The sequence below is a fragment of the Pygocentrus nattereri genome, chromosome 25 (assembly GCF_015220715.1).
Source record: "Pygocentrus nattereri isolate fPygNat1 chromosome 25, fPygNat1.pri, whole genome shotgun sequence".
Taxonomy (NCBI): Eukaryota; Metazoa; Chordata; class Actinopteri; order Characiformes; family Serrasalmidae; genus Pygocentrus; species Pygocentrus nattereri.
Window position 1 is genome coordinate 7427077 of NC_051235.1, and position 12206 is coordinate 7439282.

General features: G+C 43.6%; 1 protein-coding gene across 8 annotated transcripts in view; it reads right to left on the reverse strand.

Annotated features, from left to right (window-relative positions):
- senp7b (SUMO specific peptidase 7b) overlaps positions 1-12206 on the reverse strand; it is a 67702-nt gene that overhangs the window by 29546 nt on the left and 25950 nt on the right. For 7 of the 8 annotated variants that reach the window (XR_005129643.1, XR_005129639.1, XR_005129644.1 and 4 more), the window contains exons 8-10: positions 11741-11835; positions 7800-7928; positions 444-477 (exon numbers count right to left, since the gene is read on the reverse strand). Coding sequence is in view for 1 of the 8 variants with exons in the window: in XM_037534525.1 (XP_037390422.1) it covers positions 444-477; positions 7800-7928; positions 11741-11835 (258 nt within the window). In the remaining 7 variants the exon portion in view is untranslated. The remainder of the gene's footprint in view (positions 1-443; positions 478-7799; positions 7929-11740; positions 11836-12206) is intronic. The other variant, XR_005129645.1, reaches the window with a different exon arrangement.

A 12206-nucleotide genomic window follows, 5' to 3' on the forward strand; every position in this document is an offset into this window, starting at 1 on the left:
TCAGTAACTGTGCATTACAACGTGCTGTACTTATTTTGACTAAGAAAACCAAGAAAACATGTCATTTGGCCAGGGGCACCCAAACCTTTGCAAACAATTATGTTTTATGGATTCATCAAACCGTCCGAAGGACATCTGTGGCTGGTCAGGACAATGGCAGCCGTGATAATAATTAACATCTTGTGATATCCTAGTGATGTATTTAGTTTGGATATGTCTTTTTCCCCTAATGGCACAACTATTCCCGAAGCACATTCTGGAACATTCTGGCTCTATAACCTTGGAGCATGCCTCCAAAAGGAGAACACCATGGTGCCGTAAACAGTGAACATTGAAACCATCTGAACTGAAACATCCGCAGCTTTTTCTCCCCTTCAACAATAAATCTCTCTGCACCAAGGTACACAGCCTCCTCCCCGCCTTGCGCTCTCCAGTACACTCACCTTTCAGTGGTATGGAGATGCTCTCGTCTGTGATCTGTAAAAGAGGAGACAGAAACGAAAAACATGATCGTCATCACCATGTTACTGCAGGAAAGGCTCAGTACAGGACGTAGTAAGAGTGAGTGAATGAGTAAGGCAGTTAACAGCAGTCTAAATTAGAAGGCAGCCCTGCTATGAAATGAGTTTTTACAGAGTGAGAGTGGGTTTATAGGTTCGTCTGGCAACAAACACTGACAGAACGCTCTGACTCTCCTTTTTAAGCCTTAAAGCGATAGTTTACACCCTGATAGTTTACAGTTTTAGAGAGACAAACTTATCAAAACGGGTGGTTTTCAAAAAAAATACAATACAATAAACTACAATACACAGTACAATACAATAAAATATAAGTGCAGCTTATAATTCAAAGCTCATTTAAGTGCTCTGTAAAGAGACGGTCTTCAGTCTGCGTTTGAAGACAGCAAGAGACTCTGCTGTACCGACAGCCAGTGGGAGTTCACACCACCACTTGGGTGCCAGTACAGAGAACATTCTCGACGCTTGTCTTCCATGCGCCTTGAAGGATGGTGGGTGAAGCCGAGCTGTACTCGAAGGGCTCGTGGTACAGTTTGAGATTTCACCACTGCCATCAAGTAGGTAGGGGCTGGTCCATTTTTGGCTTTGTAGGACAGCGTTAGGGTTTTAAATCTGATGCGAGCAGCTACAGGAAGCCAGTGAAGGGGGCGCAGCAGTGGGGTGACGTGGCTGAACTTGGGCAGATTGAAGACGAGCCGTGCTGCCGCATTCTGGATGAGTCGCAGAGGCTTGATGGCCTTCATGGGAAGATCAGCCAAGAGCGAGTTGCAGTAGTCAAGCCTGGAGATGACAAGAGACTGCACTAGCACCTGGGCGGCCTCTCGGGTGAGGAAGGGTCGGATCCTACGAATGGCGATAGGTCTGAGTGCCCGCCATATTGGAGAGGTCAGGATCCGCTTGTGAACAAACTCATTTGTATTGACAGACGACGAGTCTCAGGATTAAAATCAGCCACAACTTCCTAATTACTCAACTGATTTTCACTACATTTGTTTTGCTATAATCCTCAGACAAGAATTAATCCAGGCTGCACTGACGGTTCTCAGTAGCTTTTATTACTTTAATAACTGTTCGTGATAATTAGCCATTCAGACCGGCAGGACAGTATTCAGTCTGCACCTGACGTTAAAAACAAGGTTTAGCGCGAGTAAAAACACAAACACACACCAGCACAAATCCAACAATGTGTGAATCACTTCTAATATTAATACACATAACAATAAAATAAACCCCAAAACACAGTAAGAAGGACGAAGCTGAAGTCGGCTTGCTATTCGCCATCTTCCTGTTCGAGTTTTCCCGTCCCGGAAAGGTGCCGGAAGGTGGAACGGGAAAAATTGTTCACAGATTCGTGTAAGAAGGTGCTAACATTAATCTATTATGAATACCTACACAAATTAAGGAATGCTAACTTACCCAGCTACAAAGCATTAACATCATTGTAAATAAATAACCACTACATCAAGTTCAGATCCCCTGAATAGACTGTTAAATGAAATAAGCTTCATATAAAACCAGAGAAGAAACAACCACATCAGCAAGTTCTTTGAGCTTCACCAACCACATGACCATCTCTACACATAAACACCACACAGACATGAGCGTGGATCACTGCGTTCCCTCCATTATGGAATCATATCCCTCTTTCTGAGAGCAGTATTCTTGAAATAGTGGAATTCTGGACAGTATCTTTCTTAAACTGCCACTCTGTAACCTCACTGAATGCAGTCCGGTAGTGATGTTGACCTCCCCAAAATGGCGGCTCCACTGACGCGCATGGCTGGGCCCAAATCAGCATCTAGGTATGTTTATCTGTGGGTTATAACATCCCAGTACTTGTTAGCCACAGTAGCCTCTTGGCCCCAGTGCAGAACTAAAGGGGCCAAGCTCAGACGTCAAATATTTCTTCTCTGATTCACTACATTTGGGGAAAACTGTAAAGTCAAAACATATTTTAGTGATCTAGGTTTACAGAACTTTTGATGCTGCACATTTATTTTGAAAGGCGTCATTTCCTGCTTACACTGCCTGTCATTGATAGCCTTGTACTCAACAGTAACACGTATGCCTACATTCAAAATTCAATTAGCCTTTTAAAGAAACCACACACAGCAATTTGGTAGCCTTTCTCGGCAAAAGAAAATATGACACTAACAATATTAAGTATGTTTTTTCTTGCAGAGAAGACCAAGGCGAGGGCCAGTAACCACAGTGTCTTGAGCGGCGAGACGTTAGCTAAAGAAACGGTGAAGGCTTCCAAGCGTTAGCCTGCTTGTGAAGTAAATTTGAAAGGTAAGAAGTTTAGACGTGCTTATATTCTAGCGCTAAAAAGTGACACACTGACCTACTGAGCTGTCATTACACAAAATTCCTCTTTAACACATTCTAACAGGGCCTGATCAAACACTGGACGTGGGCCTGTATTCGCACCAGCTCTTAATTGCTTGTTAAAGTTAAAAAACCACAGATGCTCACGTTGTTTTGGTCTTCTGAAGCGTTTATAGACACATGAGGATGATTAGTTGTGATGTGATTCGGTGTTCTGGCTGGGTTTGATCAGTGTTTTGGTTCTGATATGCATGGAACATTCAAATTTCCAACACTCGCAGGGTTTGGTGGGGGATTAACTGCTCAAGACGTTCTGGCACGGCACCACCGGAGAAACATTGTTTTTCTCTCCTTCACAATGTTTTCAAATGTTCTTTCTCTTGTTCATTCTTCTCTTTCATCTTTCTCTCTGCATTAAAATGCCTGTTCAAATGAAAATCGCTGCAAACAGACGGCCTGTATTAGATTACACAAAACCAGATCAACAGGTTGACCGTGCACTTGTTTTGGTACATTTTGTTTGGTACATCATGATCACCTCCTTGTTTCTACGCTCACTGTCCACTTTATCAGCTCCACTTACTGTATAGCTGCACTTTGTAGTTCTACAGTTACAAACTGTAGTCCATCTGTTTCTCTGATACTCTGTTACCCTGTTCTTCAGTGGTCAGGACCCCCATGGACCCTCACAGAGCAGGTACTATTAGGGTGGTGGATCATTCTCAGCACTGCAGTAACACTGACGTGGTGGTGGTGGTGTGTTAGTGTCTGTTGTGCTGGTACGAGTGGATCAGACACAGCAGTGCTGCTGGAGTTTGTAAACGTTGTGTCCACTCACTGTCCACTCTATTAGACAATCCTACCTTGTCAGTCCACCTTGCAGAAGTAAATTCAGAAACGATAGCTCATCTGCTGTTGCACAGTTTGTGTTGGTCATCCTCTAGTCCTTCATCAAAATTAGTCACCACCTAAACATTCTTTGTCCTGAGAGCTTATTTATTTGCAGAGTTTAAAATAATGGATAAACCAATTCATTATATAGACGATAATACATACAGTACATACTGCAGCAATGATATAAACATGCACACACTGAACATTATCATTACACACAGGAATTTTAGGCTTCTTTTTATCCCATCCCTTGTTTTCGAGTGTTGCCCCAACCCCTTGGAACAAAGTTACAAGGGGTAGTGGTTGAAATCTTCCCCAACGAAATGGGACCCTCAAAACAACAACAACAACAACAACAACAACAACAACAACAACAACAACAACAACAACAACAACAAAAAAACAATAATAAACATCACTTCATTAACAGCTACTAGCGCCGCTCTGTAGGCGATCCAGCCCGTCTGCAGTGACAACAGAGGAGGGGAAAGTTCAGCTCCACACTGCTGGGCTTTAGTTACATTTAGGGCATCATACGCCTTCAAAGAGGGGCAATTATTTATCATCACCCACCCCTAATTCTTTGGTGAAGTCAGATATTCACCAGCTTCTTGTTCAAATGTTCCCATTTCACCTTAAATGGTGCAGCAATTACATTCTGGTGCTTCAGGCATCAGAACGTCCGGACTATTTAAGGTGGAACGGGAAAGTTGACTAGCTAGCTACTGGGACATTATGACCAATTAATGACCAATAATACATTAAACTAAGATAAAACAATGGTGATCATATTTTTAACAAAGAAAACTGTCACATTTTCAGGTTTTTTTGGTCTCTTGTCGGTTTTTCTTTTTTCCTCATAACACTGTTTGGAGCCTCTGAAAAACCGCTGTCTGGAGGTCCACGTAGCCCTCTATCTCAACTAAAATCAGGGCACCCTACCCCTAGGGGCGAACTTACGAAATAGAGGGCTAAGAGCTAAGTGGTAGGGGCAGCCAAGTACTTGGCAGCCGAGTGTCACTGGAGCAGCATGTGTCTCATTAGGATACACAACAACAGAACCGTCTGACAGCTCATGGTGTGTGTGAATGAGAGCAGGCAGGATGAAACACAACATACGCAGGGCAACACCTCAGGCAGTGCTGACCGGCACAGCGATGATAACTAGCTCAGCATGTCCCATTCATGTAGGGTAGGCTTTAATCAGAAGCACATCTCTGTGTGAAAGATGCACAGACACTCACTTGTTTTTACAGGATGTGTCAGGATGTGGGTACCATGAATTAATTATATATATATATATATATATATATATAGTAACAATAATAACAATATTTCCAATAAGTATTATGGAAGTACTAGGCCTGTGTCTTATCATGGAAACCAGAGTTAAACTGTGCTGTTTTTCCTGACATTTTCCAGCCCTTTTTCCCAGCTTCTCTGTCACTTTGCTGGAAGAGCACCTGAATAACAGCAGTTATGTGGGAATACCGATGTCTTGTTATGGTTTGCATGGAACAAATCAGTAAACAAACATATGAATTACATATACACTGATCAGGCATTACATTATGACCAACCACTTCTTTCTACGCTCAGTGTCCCTTTTATCAGCTCAGCTGGAGTTTTTAAACACTGTGTCCATTCACTGTCCATCTCCTACCTTGTCAGTCCCCCTTGTAAATGTAAAGTGGTGGTTGGTGTAGTGTAGTGGTTAACACCTTTGCCTTCTACGCAGTAGACTGGGGTTCAATCCCCAACCAGGGCAAGCACCAATACACTATACCAATAAGGGTCCTTGGGCAAGACTCCTAACACCACCTTAGCCTACCTGTGTAAAAATGATCAAACTGTAAGTTGCTCTGGATAAGAGCGTCAGCAAAATGCCATAAATGTAAAGTCAGAGACGACAGCTCATCTGCTGCACAGTTTGTGTTGATCATCCTCTGGTCCTTCATCAGTGGTCACAGGACACTGTTGGCTGGATATTTTTGGTTGGTGGACTGTTCTCAGTCCAGCAGTGACACTGAGGTGTTTAAAAACTCCAGCAGCGCTGCTGCGTCTGATCCACTCACACCAGCGCAACACACAAACACACCACCATGTCAACAGTGTTGCTGCAGCGCTGAAAATGATCCAGCACCCAAAGAGTACATGCTCTGTGGTGGTCCTGTGGGGTCCTGACCTACAAAGTGGTCCTATATGGTCAGTGGACCTGATTAAATGGACAATGAGTGTAGATACAAGGAGGAAGTGACCAGAAGTATCTACACTCAAAAAAAATACCAAACGGGCTCATCGAAATAACCCATTTTCAATATATACTTAAAATATTAGCATGGAAAGAACTTTATGGCAACAATGAAATCAATCAATAAAGCCAAATAAAAGACAACAAACTGTGTTTTATCAAGCACCGTGGAGACCCATGTGAAGTCAGAACCATGAATACAGAACCATGAATGCTCAAAGAACCCTTTGCATGATTAAAGGGTTCTTCAGATAGATGGAGAATGTGTTTTATGTTTCTATATATACACTGCTCAAAAAAATAAAGGGAACACTCAAATAACACATCCTAGATCTGAGTGAATGAAATATTCTCATTGAATACTTTGTTCTGTACAAAGTTGAATGTGCTGACAACAAAATCACACAAAAATCATCAATGGAAATCAAATTTATTAACCAATGGAGGCCTGGATTTGGAGTCACACACAAAATTAAAGTGGAAAAACACACGACAGGCTGATCCAACTTTGATGTAATGTCCTTAAAACAAGTCAAAATGAGGCTCAGTATTGTGTGTGGCCTCCACGTGCCTGTATGACCTCCCTACAACGCCTGGGCATGCTCCTGATGAGGTGGCGGATGGTCTCCTGAGGGATCTCCTCCCAGACCTGGACTAATGCATCCGCCAACTCCTGGACAGTCTGTGGTGCAACGTGGCGTTGGTGGATGGAGCAAGACATGATGTCCCAGATGTGCTCAATTGGATTCAGGTCTGGGGAACGGGCGGGCCAGTCCATAGCTTCAATGCCTTCATCTTGCAGGAACTGCTGACACACTCCAGCCACACGAGGTCTAGCACTGTTCTGCATTAGGAGGAACCCAGGGCCAACCACACCAGCATGTGGTCTCACAAGGGGTCTGAGGATCTCATCTCGGTACCTAATGGCAGTCAGGCTGCTGGGTTGTTGCCCTCCTACGGCCTCCTCCACGTCTCCTGGTGTACTGGCCTGTAGCGCCTCCAGCCTCTGGACACTACGCTGACAGACACAGCAAACCTTCTTGCCACAGCTTGCATTGATGTGCCATCCTGGATGAGCTGCTCTACCTGAGCCACTTGTTTGGGTTGTAGAGTCCGTCTCCTGCTACCACGAGTGTGAAAGCAGCACCAACATTCAAAAGTGACCAAAACATCAGCCAGAAAGCAGAAAGGTACTGAGAAGTGGTCTGTGGTCCCCACCTGCAGAACCACTCCTATACTGAGTGTGTCTTGCTAATTGCCAATAATTTCCACCTGTTGTCTGTTCCATTTGCACAACAGCTGTGAAATTGATTGTCAGTCAGTGTTGCTTCCTAAGTGGACAGTTTGATTACACAGTTATATTGAGTTGTTCAAGTGTTCCCTTTATTTTTTTGAGCAGTGTAGAACCTTTTTGAAGAGAACTGTAAACAGCACCAAAAAGGGTTCTTCTATTGTTACACGCTTGAGCTTGCTGCAATGTTTTTTAGCCTATACTAGCCAATCAACACAAACGGAGACATGTTTACAGTCAAGATGGTAAAATAGACATGACATGTTTTGGATCCCAAGAAGGTTGCCGACCCCTGGGTTAGCCCAACATCAGTTAAATCCACACCAATAAATCAAGTTCATTAAACTTCAATGAGTTTGAAACATGATGGCAGATTAAGTTGAGCCAAGGTTAGTGAAATATGTTGGATCAACAAGCCATTTATTTATGCGGAAATTCTTTGTAAGAATTTATTATCATCACTTTATTAATCCTTATTTGAATTTTTAAACTTTATTCTTTACCAAAAAGAACTCACCAATATGGGTCCATTGGCGTAAGTGCACGTGGGGCCGAAGTGCAGAGTGGAGAACGCCAGTTCCATGACGGATGGTGTGTTGGTGGCCTCTTTCTGACCTCCTGTGCTTTTTATGTTTTGGCTGGTCTTCTGAATCAGAAAGAGAAACAGACAGACATTGATTTTCACATTCACTTACTAAATTAAGTAAGAAAAACCGACCGCAAAAGGTTTCATCATTTTTTAAATATAAAAAATATAAAAAACCCTTTGCTGGACAGTGTACACCCTACTGTATCACTGAGAAATGCTGCTATCGTTTAGTCGGGACTGATTATCCTGTCACAGCCTTCCACTGGAACCTTCTGTGCTAAATCCCCAGCACTAAAAACCATGCTAAATACTCCGGACTGGTTTTGGTGCCTTCAGCCAAAGCTTCCATTAGAACATGCCAAGCAAGCCAAAGCATATTCCTCCCTAATCAAAAGCATCTTGGCTTTAAATTCAATTAATCGAACGCATTTAAGTGTTATCGTGGTGATCTGTATGAATGTGACTTGTGGTTGAGCCGACCAGACAGACAGCGGTCAAAATGTTCTTTTTTCTAAACTCTGAACAAAAACAACTCATCTGCAGATGCGCAGCCACTGAGACGACTGTTCCTGATCACGCTCGCTGGGTAGCCTCCTGTACATGTTCCATGACACCGTCTTTCTGTACTCATCCCCCTTCCCTACATCTTACCAAACCCTTCATCCTGAAGGGCACCCCCAACTGCGGCTGGCCAACAAGCCTTGTTTATTTTAATCAACCCACCGACGCGGAGCTCATGAGCTTTAATGAAAGGCCGTGACTGGTCATGCTGGGGGTCGCCCCCTTCCATGTACACAGAACATTTACCTGCCCGAAGGCGGAGCACTTGCTTGCATTCATGCCGATCTAAACACATTCTAGAACGCCTAGTGCAGAGGTCACTAATAGGTGGACCACATTCCGAGTCTGGACCCAGACCTTGTCCTATACAGACCGGGACCTACAACAGATAAATTATGGAGAATTATTTAATTCTGACAGGGTGGTCCTATTTTAACTCGTACAAGCACAGCCTTTAGTGGTGCTTCAAAGGCTAGGCTGCAGCCGAAGTAGTGCGGGACCTCTGTAGGACTGTTCTATGAAGACTCTCCCTTAATAGCACGTTGGTCGCACAAATGGATCAGTCCTGACGAGGCTGCGTGGTGACGTCGCCAGGTCGGCACGAAACTTGTAAGGGAACTGGTGAGAGAAAATGGAGCCCTTTTTTGTTTGTTGGTTTTTTTTCCCCCCATTTCTTCACTGAAATGGAGGAGATGCTCTTATGTTGTACAATAAACTACACATATACAAATACATGTAAATAAAATATGATATATGGACAAAAGCTTTGATTTTACACTTTATAAGGTAACAAAGACAAATTCAAGTTTGTGAATAACATTTTAAAATGAGCTCTTCTCCAACAGCTTTGCTTTCCACCCTTTTCAATGTCCTGTTTTGTTTCTTTCCTTCTCATCGTTTGTGCACAGAGAACTGTGGGTAACCAAAGGCTTAGAACATCGGATGCATCCTTGAAATCACTCAGAAGGCAGGCTGCATTTCTAGGCTGTATGCAAAGGGTCCTTCACTTTGAAACAGTCTGCCTTGACACAGCGGCCAAGAAATGCAGCCTAAGCTTTGGAACACAGCATTTATTTTCATCTTTCGGATAGCATAAATGCTAATAATTACAGCTAACTAGTTTGAGTCACCTTAAGTTGACATCATGACGAAACGTTGTAAATATAAGTCAAGATATCCTCTTCAGAGAACACACTTCTGCATGTTTTAAAGCAGTGTATATCTGCTGAATTTCACAGCAAAAATAAAACACAAAGGGTCTGGGTTCGATGCCCCGGCCGGGTGACCAGGGTCATTTCTGTATGCAGATGGCATGCTCTCACGTGTGTCTGCGTGGGTTTCCTCCCACAGACCAAAGAGATGCAGTCAGGCTAACTGGAGAGACTAAACTGCCTATAATGTTTCCTAATATTTACCAAGTATGTTTAAACTTTTGCGTAAGTTAGTTAATGGATTTTAACCCATCCATGCAGTAAAACACCCACTTACACACTAGCGAATGCACTCACACTAGGGGGAAGTAAGCACACTTGCCCCGAGGGGTGGGCAGCCATGTCCACAGCGCCCAAGGGTTAGATGCCTTGCTTAAGGACACTTCAGTCACACACAGTCAGCTCAGGCGATCAAACTGGTGACCTTCCCATCACAAGGCTGGTTTCTGAATCTCCAAACCACGTCTCTATTTTACCACTGCAAGAATGGGCCTTTGTGATGTTGTCAAATTTGGGTCTAGTTTTGCACAAAAAAGTGAAGTGAGTTGTAAAAAGATGATTCTGATTAAATGTTTAGCGACCATGCATTTATCCAGAAGATGGAGCTGTAACTCTGCAGCCAAATGGACATTCCTCTTCTGTTACCATTATACAAGCTTGCTAGCAACTTGGGTCCGGAATCATGACAGGCTGAAGTGGCACAAATCATATTTTTTGCCCTAATGTGACTCAGATCTGATGTTTTCAGGGCTCTTGGACATGCAAATCTGATCTTGGCCACTTTCATATGTGGTCCATGATCGGATGGATAATGTGAACACTCAGATCGGAATTCATGTGCTTTTTCCCCACTGTGACGATGCTTCGCCGAACCCTGTGAGGACACACAAAGTCACCGGGTAGGTTGTAGATGAATGGGTAGGAGGAATGCAGGTGCAGGCTGAAGATGGACCAACTCCGAATGATTCTTTGCAAATGGCGTAATTTATTTACAAAAGTGGAAACACACAAAAGAAAAACTGTACAAACACAAAATAAACGATGATTAAAATGTTGACGTGACTCGATAGCAGCACAGGTAAATATCGGTGGTCTTAGGCCGCAAGGCCATAGGACTATACTGTCACGCTTTGCTCTACTCCCTTCTTCTCAGTTTCGTCACAATCTGAGGTGAGTATCTCTGAGCTAGCCTTCTCCCAGAACCTACTCCCCCACTTCTTATAGAGTTAGCCCCGGCCCTGCATTACCGATATCACAAGGCCTTAATATCTCATTACCGGTGAAGTGTCTAGCTACAGTGTGCACATTTGCTACCCTGTCTTACTCTGTTGTCTGCGACCTAGGTTACAGACATCACCCCTCTCCAGAGCTAGCCATGGGCCCTCCAGCACGTTTATGAGTGAGCTGTCTGATCTGCCTCCCTTTTGCTGCCTCTGCCAACTGTCAACAGGTGAGTATCACAGGTAGGTGTTCAGGTAAGTATTACACACACACACACACACACACAGGTTATGGGCAACACATTTGTCTCATCACAGCGTCTGGCATCATTCCGTGTTACTCTGGCAGCAGCGCCAAACAGAAGTTAAAGCCTGTAAACGGTGGAAAAACAGCTCATCTCACCTTTTTCTCCCTCGTCTGGCTCTAATAATGAAGCTGAGAGCTGATCAGAGTCAATTATCTTCTCAACGAAGCTTGTTCTGCTCGTTAGTTTGTGCTGATGATGCATGTGATTCAGTCATGCGACGTTACCGAGTAGGATGTACGCATGAGGGTCACTTCAGGACACCAGTTCATTCACATTAATGATCAATTTTAATCACTTAATCAAGTGTGAACCATCGTGTGCAAAAAATCTAATCTGAGCAATGAGGCTTGTAATGTGAACGTAGGCTTTCTGACCAATAGACAGACTATTCTCTCTAAATAGCCTTATTCGAGATTTTAATGTACAAAAGCAAAAACTACTCCATGGTGTAAATACTAAATTGCGCCAAGGGGTGAATGTGTATGTCTGTGTGTCTGCCCTGCGATGGACTGGCAACCTGTCCAGGGTGTTTCCTGCCTTCCACCCAATGAAATACTTTAACCACTCACCTGAGGGTCTTTATTCAGCTGAGCGCTCGCTCCACCCAGCCTGTCACCGAGTCCCTCATCTGCTCCTTCATCTTCATCACCACTGGAGAGCACAACTGCAAGAAAGACACCAAAACATGCTGACAGAGAACTCTTTTAAACGGGAATGCCACCGATTTTTCCTAATTTCTGAATAATTGAATGGTCAAAACATTCAAAACAAAATCATGTGACGTGAAACGCTCCTTTCACATGGAACCATGTGACATCAAACCACTCTGAATGACTAAATCTTCATGACTGAATGCAGAGAAGTTGAATTCACTGGTTTCTGTGATGTCACAAAAACCACAACATACAGCATTTCCATCTATTCGGTCTGTGACCGTTTAGCTCCCCCCATTCATTCTGAAGTTATAAGGAGTGTTTCAGCTCTGGCTGCTTTTTGAACGAAGACGATACAGGACAGCTAACCCGAAGAGAGCTC